Source organism: Chenopodium quinoa, unplaced genomic scaffold, assembly GCF_001683475.1.
Source record: "Chenopodium quinoa cultivar QQ74 unplaced genomic scaffold, ASM168347v1, whole genome shotgun sequence".
NCBI classification, from domain to species: domain Eukaryota; kingdom Viridiplantae; phylum Streptophyta; class Magnoliopsida; order Caryophyllales; family Amaranthaceae; genus Chenopodium; species Chenopodium quinoa.
The window spans coordinates 3,264,068-3,282,227 of NW_018742244.1; the positions used below are offsets into that span (position 1 = coordinate 3,264,068).

Consider the following 18,160-nt stretch of genomic DNA (forward strand, 5'->3'; position numbering starts at 1 on the left):
TTTTTGGAAAAAAAAAATTGCTCCAATTTCAAGACAGATCTTATTTGTGATGTTTTATTTTACATTACAAAATTACAATGCATGTGTTATCTAGTGAGGGGGAAAAAAATAAGTGAGTAGAAAAATAATTTATAATAAGGGTTGATAAAGGTTACCTAAGTTCAAATTACAAGTACAATTAATTTTGATAAGAAGTAATAATTTCAAATTAGAGAAACTCTTCCGTCAAAAAAAAAAAAAAAATTAATAATAGAGAAACTCATGTAAAAACACCCTTAGGGTGTTACAATTACCTTGAGAATTTAAGGCTAACAGAATAACTAAGATGTACATTAAAGCACAAAGATAATAACCAAGATTGCAAGAGACGTGATATCTCAAATATAATTTATTTTCAGGAAAAAAAACTACTTAAAAGGATTAGTTCTAAACCTCCTGAAAACCACCAATATATTTTCCAATTGTCTTCTCCGCCTTTGGCATAAACCCCAGAGCCACCACTGTCTTCTCCGCCTTTGCCATGTGTAGCCGCCACCAACCGAGCCACCGACCGCACATCTACTCCCCCGGCATAAACCCGACCCACCTGAACCCTCCCCTCCCTTTCTCGTAGTTCTAAACCTCCTGAAAACCACCAATATATAGCTGTCCTTCCCCAAAAACGGCCACGAATTCGGCCATTAATGGTCGAAATCGGTTAGTTAAGGCCACTTATCCCCAAAACCGGCCGATTTAAGTCATTAATGGTTGAATATGTAGCCTTTTTTGGGGACGGAGGGTTGCGGTGTTATAGGGCGGCGTTTGGCGGTGATGGGGCTGTTTAGGGCTGGGGGAAAGGGAGGGGGAGGGTTCAAGTGGGTCGGGTAAAGGGAAGGGGAGGAGATGCGCCGACAGCTACGTTACGTGAGGGTGGAGAAGAAGGTGGCAGTTGTGGGGGTTGGTGTTGGGGTGGCTAGGCAGTTTTAGGAATTTTTGTTTCTAAATTTTCTTTTTATTTTTTAGAACCAATGAAATGGTGACACGTGCCACTGTGAACCCCATTTAATGGATTTTTTAGACGAAGACCGTTAAGTGGCGGTAAAATCCAAATTTTCAAAAAAATTTTAGTGTTAATGTAATTTTTTTCTTATCCAAAATTTTCTACTTTTAAAACGAAAAACCCCAAAAATTTTGGAGAAATGTGGCATGGTTAACCCTTAAGGGCAAGGTTTGTCTTCCTCCTCCATTGAGGTTGTTCATGTGTTAGTACAATTTGATTGAAGAAACAGAATCATACAAAGCAATATATTATATCATATGAAAGTAGTCTACAACTAAAATGAACTGATAAAAATTAAATACCATTAGGAACTGGAAAAAGCAAACAAAAGGTTGCATCGCTTGTGGATTTCCTAGGTTGATCCATATTTCAAGCAGAACTTCTTTCGATTGTAGTACAGCATCTCATTTAAGCTGCAATCTATGTTCTTCTGAGACAGTACCCTTTGCCTCAACTCCAAGCTCTTCTTCAAACCATGTCGAAAGAAATCAGGATACTCCACAACATCTTGAAGGCTTTTCCCCATCACTTGCACCAGAAACTTAAGTTTTGGCTCTAAGGAGTTCTTGATGCTTTTGATCAGTATAGGAGGGTAACCAGACACCAAAGCTGCGATCTGATTGTCACCGAATCCAGAGCTCCTTAAGTAATCGAAATTTGGCTTGAGAACTTTCTCAACATCTCGACATAGAACCTCAGGGTAGTTTACAGCAACTTTCTGAAGATCTGTTTTTGTCAGACCAACGTTCTTTAGGAATTCTGCTGTAGGCTGCAGCCTCTTCTGAACATTGTAACCCATGAGATATGGGTTCTTCACCAAAATTTTACCAATCATCCCTTCCTCATTAAGCCCGAGCTTGGTAAGGAAATCCACAAACTGAGTAAGCTTTGGCTCGATGCTGTAGCTTACGATTCTAGGATTGACCAATACCATTTTACCAAGTTGCTTTTCAGGAATCCCAAGGGCCTCAAAGAAACCTAATAAAGGACACAGCTTTCCTTCTGCACTGTGAGAAAAAATATAGGGGAATTTGATAATAGCTGTTACAACCTCTTCAGGTTTTGTAGCAAGTGTATTAAGGCACTGAACCATGGGCTCGAGTGTCTCATCCACACCGAATGACAGGATTTTCGGGCATTTGAGAACTACTGATGGTAGTTTTCTATCTGGGATACCAATGCTTCTCAAATAATCCCAACTTTGGGAAGCTCTTTCCCTTTGCAAGCCTTCAAGCCGCTTGCACCGTTTGAACATGTCTTGAATGCTTTTGTCATCAAATCCTTTATCCTTGAAGAACCACAATACACCACTGCTGCTGTTTTGGCTGCTACTAACCTCCATAATTTTCTACAAATCAGAAATTGAGCTATTTATTTACCAATGTGCAATGACAGCAATGTCAAGGCCGCGTACCTGGACACGAAACAGCTATCTACCCCTCAACAACTACGAGTTCTTACGACGATTCATGTTAACCAACCCCAAATCATTTTTGGGACTAAGCCTTTGCTATAATGCTATTTAGGACCCAACAGTTACAAATTCTCCTAATTGACCAAAAACAAAACAAATTCTTCTACAAACTCAGTAAGACCAAGTTAATCTCCAAATTGACCAATAGACCTAATTCTCTTTAAGTCACAAGTATCAATTTAAAAAAAAAAAAAAAAAGAACTCGCTAAGCTGCATAAACAACAGAATTCGATTTTAACGTCTGAATTCGGAAAAATTAGCAGTTTAATTATAGAAAATCAGCAAATCAATTACACTCTACCTCCAGTAAGAAATTTCTAATTAATAAATTATAAGTGCAATCAAACAAATTTGCATTTCCTATTACCCAATTTCATCATTATACTAAAATTGGGAAATTCTTCGTAATGCTGAAACTACATTAAACAAAAGCTAACAATTGAGAACAAATTAACATTTTTTGCAATTATAGACCTCATTTTACAGAAAAAAGAGCACAATATTAAATTCTTAAGCTTTGAAAATTGAAAAGGGTAATTACCTAAATGTTTTGAAGAGGGGTTCCTCGATTATGAAGAAGCAAGCATGGCAGAAAAGAGTGAAAAACAGAGGACTCTGCTTCAAACTTCACCTCTATAGTCTCTCTCCTACTCTCAGTCCTCTATAGACATTCAGAAATTGGGGCATAATCTTATCTATCTCTTTTCATTGAGGACATTATGGTAATTGACACAAGTATGTATTAAGATGACTATTATAACCTTGTAAGATCAAAAATCCATTTTCTAAAAATAAAATAAAATTAATAAGTACAATATAGGGACGGAGAGAGTAAGTCTTATTTTGTCAGCTTAATAAACAAAATTGGTTTATCAAGTAATAAAATCGTAAATAAATAAACAATTTTATCTAATTAGCATGTTATTTTTGTAAATAAAATAACAACTATTGGCCCATTGTTAACAAAAAATTGTTGAATTATTTACATTTTTACCGCTTAATAAACAAATTTTTATTTAGCGAAAATTCAAGTTTCTCTTTGAATACTATTTTTGTCTCTATTATGGAGTACTCGTACTATTTTTGTCCCTCCTAAATATATTCATCTCTCTTATGGAGTACTATTTTTGTCTGAAGTCACTTGTATTTTTATGACTACATATGTTTGTAATGCACATAAAGAATGGTTAGCATAACATATGTAAATAACTTAAAAAGACAAAATAATATGAATAACATGAAATGGTAATTTAAAAAGTACTCCGTATATTATATCTTTTTGCTAAAATCTACGTGTGCTTACCAAATTCTAAGCCTGTAAATCTTCCTTAACATTTTTCTTTTTAGAGAGGGACACGAGTGATAAAAGACGAGATTTGATTCAAAACTTGAATATAGAGTTATACCCAAACAATTGGCCAAATTTGCTTAAAATTGTTTTGAGTTATAAGATAGATTATGGTCATTGACTCAAACGGGCATGAAATGACTAATATACCCTCAAAAACTCAAAATCCCTAAAGTTCTGAAGTCTAAACCCTCCAAAACCCTCGTCTCTCACACTCTCTCAGAGTCACAGCTCCCCAGTTCTCTTTGTATCCATCATTCGATTTTTCCCAAAGAATTTCTGCAAGTTTTCGAATTAGAGATAAAGATGAGATCTTTAAGAGGTAAAGCTTCGAACCTTGCTGTTATTTCTAAGTATTTCAATTCAAATGGGTCAGCTTTTCCCTTATTATTTAGATTGCAATTGTTTAGTTCTACAATGGATGGTCATAATTTTAATAAGCAGTTCAGAAATTATAGTTATAATAGTCGTAGAAATGATAATTATGTTGATCATGATGATGATAAGAAGTTTTCTGGGAAGAATAGAGGAGATTTTAATGCACCCCAGAAAAATTTTAGGTCTTCAGGAGGTGATAGACAACAAATGCCTCAATTTAATGGAAAAACTGATTACCCAGATCGTAATTATAGGCGTCAAGGAAGAAATGATGGGTTTAAAAATCCCTTTAATTTTGATGAAGGAAGTGGGGCTGGAGGAGTTGATTTGGGTGGGGATCAAGAGGGTAGGAAGAACTATCAGCCATCGGTTAGCGAGCTCTTGGATAGGCAGGGACCGGCGAAAGGCGAGGAAAGGGTTAGGAAAGAAAGGAGAGAGAGTGAATTTCTTGACAAGTTTAAGCTTGGTGATGCAAGTAAGGTGGAAGAGAAATCTGATGAGGTAGAGGTAGAGGAAGAGGCGAAGGCGAAGGAGGATTCTGTGGTGCAGCCTCAGGAAGAGAGTATGGCGGCGCCTAAGAAAGCTGATGAGATTTTTAAGAAAATGAAACAAAGTGGACTGATTCCTAATGCTGTGGCAATGCTTGATGGGCTTTGTAAGGATGGTTTGGTCCATGAAGCTATGAAGCTTTTTGGGATGATGCGCGAGAAGGGTTCAATGCCGGAGGTTGTTGTGTATACGGCTGTGGTTGAAGGGTTTTGCCAGGCGCAGAACTTTGATGACGCTAAGAGGATTTTCAGGAAAATGCAGAACAATGGGATTGTACCGAATGCATTTAGTTATACTGTTTTGATCAGAGGTCTTTGCAAGGGGAAGAGATTGGATGATGCTGTTGAAATTTGTGTGGAAATGCTGGAAAATGGTCATTCTCCAAATGTAACTACATTCACTGAGCTGGTTCTTGAGTTTTGTAAGGAGAAGGGAGTTGAAGAAGCACAAAATATTATCCTTACATTGAAACAAAAGGGGTTCCTTTTGGATGAGAAGGCAGTTAGAACCTATCTGGACAAGAATGGTCCAACATCCCCTCTGGTATGGGAAGCAATCTTCGGGGCTAAGAAGACCGCGCACAGGCCAATCTAAGCTTCCCTTGCCGAAAGATCATCTGTAAGCATGCCTGTGAAGTTTTTATTTGTTTCTCTGACCAAGTATTTCAATATTGTCACTCCTTCAGTAGTTGTCTAATCAAGAATCAGTTATCCTATGAAATATTTTGTGCTATTTTTTGTTTTTTGTAAACTAACTTTATTTTATCAATAAGAAGATCTTTTTATATAGTCATTCGCTAACTACCTCTCTCTCTCCACTCCCTCCCCCCTTCAAAACCAAAAAAAAAAGAAAAAAAAAAGAAAAGAAAGAAAAAAAAATATGTGAATGATCCAATAACTATGATAAACAGTTATACCAAGCTTCTTTACATGAAGTATCTTTTTTTTTTTGGTTTTGAGAACAATGAGCTTACAAAATTGATTGTACGTAAACCATTGAAAATTAACTGTCAAAAATCTTAAAGTACCTCTAAAACCAAATTTACTGCAAAAGTAACTACGGGATCAGGGTTCCAGGACATTGTATTTGGTTATACGCTTAATTATGAGACTTGTATTATGACGGGGTTCCTTGTCTAGCACACTCCCTGAAGTGTAAGACTGGTTTGGTGGCAATGTTATTATGTATTTGACCTTGATCTTCCTTGGACCTGTTATTGTGATTTCTTCTCTTTTTTATGGGGTAAAATTTTCCGGTTTCTGTTTGGAGCTACGTTATTTCAGGACAAAAAATGCGAGTTGGATTGTTTATAACAGCAATCATATAATAATGATTGGCCTTTGAGGCATATTAAAGAAAGAACTCAATTGGTTTAGTATGATTCTGGCCATTGTGTACCTTCAGGCTGTTGAAAAAAAGTGTTATCAAGTTCACTTAATTGTCTGTTTATTTGGTTAATGTACTCTGATGGAGAAAATTGCTACAGAAAATCTCATCATTGACAGAAAACATCATGCCTTGTGAGTGCTTGGTCCATATCATTGCAAATGGGTGCTCTTCAAGCTATGTTCCTGGAAAAGATATACCAATAAGAAAACTTATAGTCTCTCATTCTCTGATTTCATCGTACGATTTGCTGCATATTAAATGCCTGTAATCTTTGGTTTCCCCATTATTGTGAGTTTTAAACTACAGAGCTGAAAATGTTGCCATGAATGTGTTTAACACTGCTGATAATATTCTTGCTTGAGAAATACTGACTTGTGTGCAATGAATGACTTGGTGTCAGCGTGATGTTGCTCTATTAGTCTATTTCTTTTGGTGTGAGTTGGCAAGAAATTTGGTGCTATTAGAAGTCCAGGAACTTACTGAGTTAATCTGGATTCTTAACTTGATGGTTAATGTGTAGCTCTAGATTCATAGATATATATTGTGACAATTTGTCTAAATCTTCAAATTATCAGACCTATGAAATATGAACCGTAAAAACCTTATTGTTTCTTTAACTGGTCTCTTGTAGACCCTTAATATAATAACTGGTCGTCATAAGGAGGAAACATTGTGAGGAGCACTAAGTTTACTTGAAACAAAGAGCCAATCTCGTGTGATGCTTGGCTTTGACTTAACATTCTTATTTAAATTGTTTACTTCTTCCAAAGTTCAATACGTAGTATTATTTATGTAGAATGATGCACTTGAAATATGACTGATAAGCATTTAGATTGTAGTAATGAACATCAAGGCTGAGTCTTCAATATTATTTTAATGAAGTCAGAGTTTATTTTCCTTCTAGTTTATCTGAGTCATAGTTTCTGCCTCATTGGTTATCATAGTTCTAACATATAGATTTGATTGCTTGAATGAATGTGTCTTTTCTTTGTTACTTAATCCTTTACCTATCACTTAGCTACTTTCTTCTATTGATGCCCAGACGCATCGGCCAGGATACCACTATTTGTAGCTCAAGACTAGCCTAATTTTTCTGCATTTATAAAATTTGACTGCATTTGTCTGAAAAATCTTCTTTTCCAATATTTCCAAAGAGAAAATGCATGCTACATTGCACAGTAGCATGTAAAGTTGACTCACGAACAGACCTTTTCCCCTTCCAGTGAACATAATTTAGTTGGACTATGTCTGAATTTTTTTGGTTGCTTACTGCAGGTTCAAGATTTACCTTTCAACTAATTTCAACTCACTTAGTTATGCGATAACTCAGGTAATTGTCTCTTCCCTATTGTTTTTCTAGCTTACATGTACCCACATATTTTGCAACTAATGAATGAAATACGAGTCTATTCTGGATTTAGAAAGGCAGGAGAAAGAAACGGGTTTTCCGTTATGAATACTTTGTTAATTTTTGAAATGTGCAGTGCACGTGGTCCGTCATTACTGGAGAGATGCATCATTTATTTAAGGGATGTTTGAAACGAGAAGGCATCCTATTAATTTAGGCTCTCACACCCATCTGTCTAGGAATTTTTTAAGACTGCAGAAGATCTTTGTGATTTGGTCGGTCTTTATTTTAAGGCATCCTTATAGTTTAAGTTAGCCTCAAGTTGAAGGAAAATGGTATTATTTTTCCAAGGGGTCATGGCTGGGCGGTTTTATGCTCAGGTCTCTCAATTTAATGAATGAACATTAGTATTATTCCTAAGGTGTTACCACCCATTAATATTAGTTTATCCCTAATGATTCTCCATGATATTAGTATACTTTAATCAGCTGTTAGCGCAGAGATAATGACTTTTGTATTGAAGTAGGCACGTCCATAATTAGCGTGCAAAAGTACCATAATTTATGTTAACAACTAACTAGTAGATTCCCTATCACAATGGCAGCAGAAATTCTTTAACCCGCTGACTGTATGGATGACGCATTGACGCAGTTCATCCATTTAATCACCTGACCCTCAGAACTCCCCCCTGCCAAGGAAGGAGTAATTAGGAAGGTGAAGAGAGAATAGAAGTCATGAGTCATGACCACGTTTACTAGTCACCCTTGTTTTTTAATTCTGCCGTTTTAGCTGCCCTGTTTACTTGGTTATAATTTTGAATTTTCTTTTATTACTGGGGTGTTCAACTCTGAAAGTCTGAATATCTAAATACTGTAACATACATTCTTGCTATGATCTTAAGGGTAACTGGGTAACCCTGCACCAAGATACATGTAAACATCGTATGCATAGGTATTTACGTGCCATTGCTCTTATAGGTCACCGAGGTGCTACATGCCTCTTTGATATGAACATCATGCATGTATAGTGTCTATATGAGAGTTTTGTGGCGTTCAATGTCACATAAACCGGGAATGAGGGAAGGGGGGCTGCTTTGTATAGTAACGTTGTTGTAATCTTGGTTATTTTCCTTTCCAAGAGTGAATTTGAAGCATATCAAACTGACTTCATGTTATACAAGTCATTACAGCTAAAAAAAATGATGGTTTATCACTATATCAAAGTAGGTGAATGAGGGCTATGTATATATTATTATCTAGAAACTTAGGTGCACCATGCATATTTCTTGTCATTTGAGTTTTGACCTATTATTTTTTTTATAAAATAATATTTGAAGTTACCTGTTTGTTGCCTACATTTATATGTCAACTTCTTGTAATATTTTTTAAGCTAAGAAAAGGGACCAGAAAAGGAAAGAAGAGAGACTATTTCTTACTTCTTGGTATATGCACATATATATTATGATAGTATATTATTACATGATAGCTTGTTGTGGCTGCATTTATAATTAACTACATTTCACACTACTTGTCCATTTAAGAAGTCAACACCCCCCCCCCCCCCCCAACTCCTAAATAAAAAATGAAAGATTTATCAAATTGGCTTCTTTACCCTGACTTCATGACTTTCCAAAATTTCCTAGGATTTATCATTTTAGGGTAAAGAATGGTCCCAACTTTATTGAAACGGAGGATAAGTTATAATCCCGTCATGTCATTCATAGTCCCGACTAATAATACTACCTATGCTTCGCATTATATTACTCGCAATAAACGAATATTTTATGTCTCACAAATAATACTCCTTTGTTGCGAGTACTGCGAAGTGATCAAGTGGAGGTAGTAAATCGGCACACATGATACTTCATCTCCCAAAAGCATTGATAGTTTAAGGTGTCATAGTGGTGACTTATTATTATGCTATCACAGAGTCCATACCCCTACATCAATCCCTCATAACAAAAATTTGCAGAAAGCTTAATTATTTTTGCCCTAATTATTAAAAAAAAATAAAAATAAAGGGGGATTTGAAGCTTAGACTTTAGTCATGGACTTTGTTATTTTAAAATTTTTAAAGTTGTCTTTTGAAGAATCTTGCCACCAGGTCTTTGGTGGCCTCCAATTGGTAGGATAAGTTTGAGGTTGTCAAGAATCTAGGTCTAAGTACAAATTAAACTATGGAGTCATAATTTTGTGTTTTAACATCCCTGACCTTCACATTATTTGTATAATGTGGATGTCGACAAAATATAATGGTTATCGATAATATATCATGCTCATTTTCACATAAGTCACTCGAAAATTCAATAGCCAAGTTTTGAACATGTTTTTGTAATACCAAATTAACAAGATTTCACTTCAATTCGATACAAAAGTTGCATTTCAATGTTATCCTAGACCTAAGTAATTAATTATTTTGCCATTATATTAAAGTAAATAAGGGCATGTTCAAATTTACTTAGCTGAACAGAATTGATTGAAGCTGAACTGAACTGATTGAAGCTGAATTGAACTGAAATGAATATTTTATGAGAGAAGGAAATTAGGAGCTGAACTGAACTGAACTGAACTAACTGAAATTAAGCTGAAGTGAACACACCCTAAATGATTGCTTATCATCAAAATATCAAGCAACCAGTTGATAATGAGTTGCTCTGATCTTGTTTATTGTAGTAGTTAATATTTGTAATGATAGGCTCAATATTATGAGCATTATCTCCATCAGAAGCCATGTTCACAACTTGTATAGCAAAATTAGAGATTATTAGAACATTGCCAATCATATTGATCTCTTTTAATTTCATTAATAAACTAATCCTACTTGCAAGAGTTTCTGGTCAGTTTTTAATATATACCATGTTCTTTGCTGATGAGTTGATGACATATTATGGAATATGGTTGTTCCACTACATCTACTTGACTACTTGGTCACCGTAGCCTAAACGGACTTGACCAGGAACTTTTTTTTTTTTTTTTTTTTTCGCCTTAAATAAAAAAGTTTCAGGTCTAATAATTTTCAATTCATACCAAGACAAGGTAGTACGTAGTAAATTAAATTAATTGGCTTTTGCAAAATCTATCCTAACCACATTTCTAGCTTAAATTAAATTAAGAACATGCTACATGCATTGATGCATACAATTCAATGTACTTGTAGCAAATTAGTAATGAATCATATCAACCCACAATAGACTATCTTTAGGTTAGTTATGTTTTAATTTCCTTGGGCCCAATCAATATACATATACTTATCCAAAAATTATAAATCTTAAAGTTGTAGTAGATGACTGATCCTTGACCAGCTTAGATGATTGTCTTTTGGCTAATATCAAGTGGTATTTTGTTTGATTTGTCTTAATACAATGTAGTACGTATTCGTGTCATACCAATCCACGTAGAGGATAGTGATGTTTTAATTTTCTTGGGCCCGGATCAACATACTTATCCAAAAATTATGAATCTTAAAATTGTAGTAGATGATCGATCCTTGACTAGCTTATATGATTGGCTTTTGGCTAAGATCAAGTGATATTTTGTTTGATTCATCTTCATATTTATTATTCGAACATTAGTTTTCGTACAGTAGCTTATGTTAATACAAAAATTTATAAAAAAAAAAAAGCGTAAATATGATGATAGTCAGGTTAGGGTAGGTATATTCTAAATCTTTCTCATATCTCATTAACTCCATTCCAAAATTTCAGTGATTTAGATTTTAGTTGACACAGATTTTGATGACTAACACATTACATAAATAATGGAAATCCTCATGTTAACACCTCTACTTTTAGTAAGTTATAGTAGTGGCAAACTGACAAAAATGACTGTTAGAATCTTCCATCTTTAGTTAATTACCCTCTTAATCACAGTGATTAAAAGTACTAAGAAGTTTGTGGGGTCGGCGCTGGCCCCGGATCCTCCGGACGGATTCAAGACTTTCAAGACGACCCGTTTAATAAAAAACGCTAACCCCATATGACATTGACACGAGGCTACAAGTCTACATTTTCAAACCATATATTATACAATTATTAATTATATATAATAATAGTCTTCTCATCACCCCAAAAAGTCAGAACTCACTTGCTAATTAAGATACTAATTATATCTTAATACAAGCTAACCCTCTATATAAACCTCTATCTTTGTAGCTTTTCCATAATCACTCATTCAAATCAATATCATATCATCCTCATTATCTATTTTCCAAAGCCACTACAAAACTATAAAACCTACCAAAAAAATCTTACAAAAGTTTGATTTTATTAATCAAAAATGATTTGTCTTTATGAGTCAAAATTATGCATGGCTACCCTTGTTTTCTACACTTGTATTTACATCCCTTACTCACAAGCTAAACAAGCTCTTCTTAGCATCCTAGGGTTTTTCTTTTGCCTACATCAACACACCCTAGAGTGCTCGGACCGTTCACCGGGTGTTGATTCTATGGAGACATGCTCAATTGATCTTCCAATGAGCCAATATAGAGATTTGAAGATCAATGGTTGTACTAGTGAAGTGATCATAGATGGAGATTGCGACGATGAAGCATGTTCGGTTTGTTTGGTTGAGTTTGAGAGTGAAGATTTTGTGAGCAAGCTTTCTAAATGTGGCCATGTTTTTCATATGGCATGCATTGAGAAATGGGTAGAAAGGAACCAATTTACATGTCCTCTTTGTAGGTCTTCTTTCTTGAATGTGCATGGAAGCAAATCCCATGCTACATGCAATAGCATTCTATCTTGCTTATGAATACTAGCTAGATTATACCAAAAAACAAAAAATAAAAAAGGAAAAAAAATTACTCCTTTTATTTTTTTTGTAGGTATATTAGATTGAGTATGTAATTAGATCTACACAATTTGTGTAATTCATTCATTTATTCATTATTATGTAATAAAAAGAATTTATTATATATGATGTTGACCTTATTTAAAATATTGAATAGAATATATCAATGATGGATACATATTTGAAGTATTCTTAATTTCCTAGTCATCCATATATAAAATAATCTCACCAAAAATCATCAATTTTAAGCAATTGCTCAAATATATAAAATTTAAAACTGAAAAATTAAATATACTGCCCAAGTTCTAAGAAAGTCATCAAAGGCCTAAGACATCATGACCCCATCATCAATTCATCATCTTTCCTAAACATATGTTGATTTTTCATTTTTTTTCCCTATTTTTTTTAATTAAAGTAATTATTTGACTTGGGTACTAATTTTTTTTTTAGCATAAATAATGTCAACAAGAGAAACCATATCAAGCTAAGCAAAGAAATAGAGTAGGTACCACATGCTAAAAATTAGTGAAACATTTCTATGTTTAATTCATGATAAGTAGATGGCACATGCAAGAGTTTAATACATTTTTATGTTTCATCCATGATGATATTTTTTGTGTTTTATGCCACCACATGGCATGATGCATGATAATGCTGATGATACTCACCAATCATTCATGTATAAGATCTTAGAAAATTTGTTGCAATCCATCCACTCATAATACTTAATTGAGTTGAATAATTACCAAGTCAACTTCCATGTGCATCTCTAGAGTAATTAATACTAGTATAATACTTGTAAAACGGAAGACATTAGCAGTTTATGTGATGAGGATAAAGATAATGATACTACCAAAAAAAAAAGTTATGATATAATTATTTGATTTTTAATACGTAGTAGTTTTGACAGAATATTATATCAAAAAAATGAAGGAGGCCTATATTACCAACCCATCACACTATGTGACATTAAGCCTAATCAACTATTCATATGTTGAATTCATTTCATAACATATTCTTTTATTAGTGTAATGTAAACTCTCTCTATCAAGTGTGAATATGAGAAAATTTAAAAATATAAAAGTAATTCTAACAATTAAAGTTTGTATGACTCTATACGTCACATGACATATACCTAGAAATAAGTGTGCCATACCAAAAGAAACCCCTACTCCAAATCATGTCGTAATTAGACCAATACGATTAGATGACATTGTAAAAAGTCAATATCGCGCTATAAGTTTCCAATTAAATACATTAGCACAAATCCATTTTATATTGGCCAAAATCGATTCATAAAGATTTATATTCCTTTTTCTTTGTTGTTGCTTTATGAGAGAGCACGCGTTCTCAATTGAGCTGGCTTAATAAAAAGAACTTAAAGGCCTTTTTTAGCCTTAATACAAATTAGCATTAAGTCTAAGAGCCTGTTCACATTTACTTGATTTCGTTTCAGTTTACCTCCAATCAATTCAGTTCAGTTCAGCTCCTAATTTCCTTCTTTCATAAAATATTCATTTCAGCTCAGTTCAGTTCAGTTCAGTTCAGCTCCAATCAGTTTAGTTCAGCTCCAATTAGTTCAGTTTAATTCAGTTCAGTTCAGTGAATATGAACAGACCCTAGTTCTCCACCAAAAAAAAAACATTTGGTCTAATACGATATAAAATTTACTTGAGAATAAAAAATTAAAGCACAAAATTTAAATTCAACCATCTATGTTATCTAATACGCTTTTAAATTATAGTGTGTCAATAAAATATGTTGACATCATAATAGTGACTTTAAGGGGTAATTACCTAAGGGGGTGTTTGTTTAAAGGGATAAAAAGAGGGGGAATAGGATAAAAGAGGAAGGATTAAACAAATCTTTTGTTTGTTTAGAGGGATGGGGATTATGAAGGGGGATAAAATGTGGATAAAAAAGGGGGTTATCATTCAAATTAGTAACTAAGGGGGTGGTATAAGAGATGGGGACTAAATTTAATGGGTAAAAGACATTATTAACCTAAATGAAAGAGAAAGAAAAAGAGGGTGAAGAAAGGATAATAAGGGTATTTTTATTAGTTATTCCAATTTAATCCCAACTCATACTAATCAATGGAATACACTATTTTATCCTTATCCCAGCTATTAATTTCATCTTTTTTTATCCCACTTAATCCCATCCCTCTTACCAAACGCCCCGTAATTGGTAAAACGACTAAACCAGTTACCTAGAGTCACAGTGGACAAATGAATGAAATGATGCCGTGAACTAACCAACACATTCAAACTTGACTCACTAAAAACTTTAGAACCCCAACCCAATTGAATTGAGAAAGATCAGATTTGTGACCCGACTGCACATTTGCCACCTCCGAACACTTGCTTCTCTCTCCTCTTCTTCCTCGTTCAACCGCTGCTTCCATCTTCTGGGAAAATGGTACTTGTTCTTCTTCTCTCATTCTTTTGAATCGATTTATTCGATCTAATTCTCTGTAATTGATTTATAGAATTGAAACTTAGAAACTATTCTGATCTTCAAATTGGTTTTTTTTCTGTTGTTTTTCATGCTTCCTCATTGAAAGATTGCTCAATTGTGCTGTAATTTTTGTCGAATTGTGATTAATAATTAGTAGTTGTTTTGCCCTAATTTCGCGATTTACTTTTTATCCTGATCGTGTTCTTCAACTTTTGTGGAATTGTTATCATCATATTGTATAATGTAGTTGTTTTGATGGTAAAATGCTGATTTTTGACTCGTAATTGATCGATTTTAACTTAATTTTACGGATATGAGATTTAATTGATTGATATATTTTGCGAAAAATTGGGTATTTGGTGTCGTTTTAATATGAAATGTTGGAATGTGATTTCCAGATTCAGTTCGTGGTTCTTATTAATCGACAAGGGAAAGTGAGGTTGACGAAATGGTATTCACCTTATGCTCAGAAGGAACGAACAAAGGTGCAATTTCAATAATTTTGCTGGTTTTACTTATATTTTTGCATAATTTAGTTTCATATGTTTGTTTATTTGACGAGAAATTGCAAATTTTTTGAAGATTGTTCGCGAACTGAGTGGATTGGTTCTCTCTCGGGGTCCAAAGCTCTGTAACTTTGTAGATTGGAAAGGTTTAAAGGTTGTTTACAGAAGGTATTGTTTATGTTTAGGTTTGGCCTTGCATTCATTGAAATGATCATGCTATGTGCTGTACTATTCAGTATTTTCTGCTAAATTCGGGTTCAGTTTTGATCTAGTTATGATGTTTTCTATGCTGAGATCTTTTAAATGTAACTTCACCTGGTGAGATTCATTTGCAGTATTACCAAAATTAATTGATTAGTCATGTTTGGCAGATATTACTTCTGTCCTGACATGCAACATGTTGAAATTAATCATACTTGGCAATCTTTTATACGATATAACCGTATAATGGTTGCTTAAGAGTCAGAGAGTTATTCTTGGTGGAGAGTTACAAGGGTGTAGGAATCAGTCAGCGGTAAATTTGACTAGCTTAAGTAATAAGAATTTTAGAATCAAGAATAACCATATCTGACCTATGAAAATAGGTGAAGCAGTGAGTATGTCCTCTAATTATTTGAGACTTATAGGCTATAGCTTGTAAAAGGTTTTGTATTATTGGTGAGACTCCAATCAAAAATAGATAAAGTACTTCCATCCTGTTATCTTACTCGTTAATTACTTACCTCTTCTTTCAAAAAGAAGGTTTTGTTCTACCATGTCCAATGGCTAGGAGATTAGGGTCAAAGATATGCTAAATTTTGATTCTGAACTGAATTTTTACTTACCGCCCTGCCAATCCTGCCATTTGATGCTTTTGTTTAAGCAGCTTCTTCCACATTATTTCTTGGGGAGTTGTCCTTGTTAAGATTCATTTGAAACTCTCAGCCTTATCTAAAAGCCTTCAATACTTTTTCATCAAGCTCGAGTCATAATATCAAAGACAAGTCCACCCCTTTCTTTCTTCTACTCAAATTGCTACTGCTCTACTAATTTATTGTAAGGTAACTAGGAATTTAGAGCTTGCTGAAGGGACAGGTTTGTATTTTTGGCTGCAGTGGCCTTTTCCTCACACTATTATGTGAACTGAAGAGCTTTTTAGAATATAATAGGATACTACTGTCAGCGACCTTTTCTTATATTTTTTTAATGGCTCCAGCAGCCTTTTATACTATATTTCTTTCTAAGAATATGGCTGCTGCTTTGTGAAAATACCTCCATCTTTGCAAATTGTAGTATCTTCTATCCGGTTGCTTACGCATTTTTAATAAAGTTCTGCTGTAGTTGATGAATAAGCTTATTTGTTTTATGTCGTCGAGTTGTTGCCTCTTATCATACAAGATTTCATGTACCAACAGTTCTCTTGATGTCAAAATGAAGACATTTAATGTTTGGATTTTCAAAAAGTTGCCCGATATCTACCCACCCTTGGCATATGCCATTATGTGACAAGATTTGTGTTTTTTACAAAAAAAAATTTCTGCTTCTGATGAATCTTCTTATTTAAGAACCTCATTCTGGATTCTGGTTTGAAATTGTTTCTGCTATTTTTGATGATTTCTTCTTATTTCTGAGCCTCATAATGGATTCTGGACCCATGTTTCCTTACATTGATAACCCATGCAGGTATGCAAGTTTGTATTTCTGCATGTGCATTGATCAGAATGACAACGAACTAGAAGTTCTTGAAATTATCCATCACTTTGTTGAGATTCTGGACCGCTATTTTGGAAGTGTGAGTTATATGCCTCAACTTGTTAGTAGCCCGCTGGTTGTTTCTTTTCTCATTTTGTTATAAGTTCTATGTCTAAAGAAGAATTAAACTCCTTTGCAGGTTTGTGAATTGGATTTGATCTTCAACTTTCACAAGGTAAGAGTATGTCATGCGCAATGACATTTCACAATTCACAATCTTTTCTGTTAGCACTTTCTTTCTGATATGTTGTCTGGTATGGTTATGATAGGCATATTATATACTTGACGAGATTTTGATTGCTGGAGAGTTGCAAGAATCAAGCAAGAAAACAGTTGCCCGCCTGATTGCCGCACAGGTGCAATACCTACTTGAATGTTGTATGTACTCGATTGCTGTATGTCAGCTAACATTGAGGATATGGTTTTGTAGGATTCACTGGTCGAGGCTGCAAAAGAGCAAGAAAGTTCTATCAGTAATATAATTGCACAGGCCACAAAGTAGGCTGCTGTCACCCGCTGAGTTTCATATTCGATTATCACCTCTATACCTGGCCAAGTTCTAGTGAAGTTGTAATCAATTTTTTTATAATGAAAATATCTCTTTATTCTCCTTATAGTGTATTGTTGCAGTTTCCAAAATTACTACAATGTCTAGATGGTTCTTGTTATTATTTTTGTATCCATTGTATTTTGTTACTGTTTTAAATGTTCTTATACAGGTGTTTTGTCATTGTATTGTTACATATGCCTGCAATAATACTCTATTATACTGAGTTTTGTTGCAATTTTTTCTGCGCAATTTTTCTTCTATCATGCAGTATACTGTAGATTTCTTTATCTCAATTTTATAGCGTTGTCGATTTGAGGTTTCACCTTGTATCGCTGTTTTATCTTTTACTTCTGTGAGTGTTTTCTGGCAGTGTGAGAACTGAGATCTCTCGTGTGGGTTCTTGAATCATGTACATGATGAAGTTTACTACGGAGTACTGTGCTATTGACTGCAAAATCCCATAAAGTATTCACTTTTTTGTATATCTTGTCACCAGTCTTACCAAAATAGATGGTGCGTTATAACTTGGTTAAAAATCATCATCCACTACCCAGAAATTGAGGGTCATTTTTTATCTGTCGTCTACTCGTCTTTAAAA

General features: G+C 34.3%; 4 protein-coding genes across 5 annotated transcripts; 3 read left to right on the top strand and 1 right to left on the bottom strand.

Moving 5' to 3' along the window:
- Window positions 1-1,109: 1,109 nt before the first annotated feature.
- LOC110682184 (transcription termination factor MTERF6, chloroplastic/mitochondrial-like) lies at window positions 1,110-3,205 on the bottom strand. The gene is made up of 2 exons (XM_021858453.1): window positions 3,055-3,205; window positions 1,110-2,387 (listed from the first exon to the last, which is right to left on the bottom strand). The coding sequence occupies exon 2, from the start codon at window positions 2,379-2,381 to the stop codon at window positions 1,392-1,394; it is 990 nt and encodes a 329-aa protein (XP_021714145.1). The 5' UTR covers window positions 2,382-2,387; window positions 3,055-3,205; the 3' UTR covers window positions 1,110-1,391.
- An 826-nt stretch (window positions 3,206-4,031) lies between these two features.
- Window positions 4,032-7,993, top strand: LOC110682193 (pentatricopeptide repeat-containing protein At4g38150-like). Of its 2 annotated transcripts, XR_002503392.1 has the most exons (3): window positions 4,032-5,406; window positions 7,453-7,507; window positions 7,662-7,993. XR_002503392.1 is itself a non-coding variant. In XM_021858465.1 (2 exons), exon 1 carries the CDS (start codon window positions 4,168-4,170, stop codon window positions 5,380-5,382), a length of 1,215 nt encoding a protein of 404 aa, XP_021714157.1. In that variant the 5' UTR covers window positions 4,032-4,167; the 3' UTR covers window positions 5,383-5,406; window positions 7,453-7,993. The 2 variants fall into 2 exon arrangements, 1 of the variants encoding a protein (XP_021714157.1); XM_021858465.1 differs by having other exon boundaries at window positions 7,453-7,993.
- A 3,836-nt stretch (window positions 7,994-11,829) lies between these two features.
- LOC110737436 (RING-H2 finger protein ATL79-like) lies at window positions 11,830-12,276 on the top strand. The gene has a single exon (XM_021917802.1). It carries the CDS (start codon window positions 11,830-11,832, stop codon window positions 12,274-12,276), a length of 447 nt encoding a protein of 148 aa, XP_021773494.1.
- A 2,303-nt stretch (window positions 12,277-14,579) lies between these two features.
- On the top strand, window positions 14,580-17,797 carry LOC110682204 (AP-1 complex subunit sigma-2). Its single transcript, XM_021858477.1, has 7 exons — window positions 14,580-14,736; window positions 15,174-15,260; window positions 15,358-15,449; window positions 16,944-17,052; window positions 17,152-17,187; window positions 17,282-17,368; window positions 17,443-17,797. The coding sequence occupies exons 1-7, from the start codon at window positions 14,734-14,736 to the stop codon at window positions 17,512-17,514; spliced, it is 486 nt and encodes a 161-aa protein (XP_021714169.1). The 5' UTR covers window positions 14,580-14,733; the 3' UTR covers window positions 17,515-17,797.
- The last annotated feature ends 363 nt before the right edge of the window (window positions 17,798-18,160 follow it).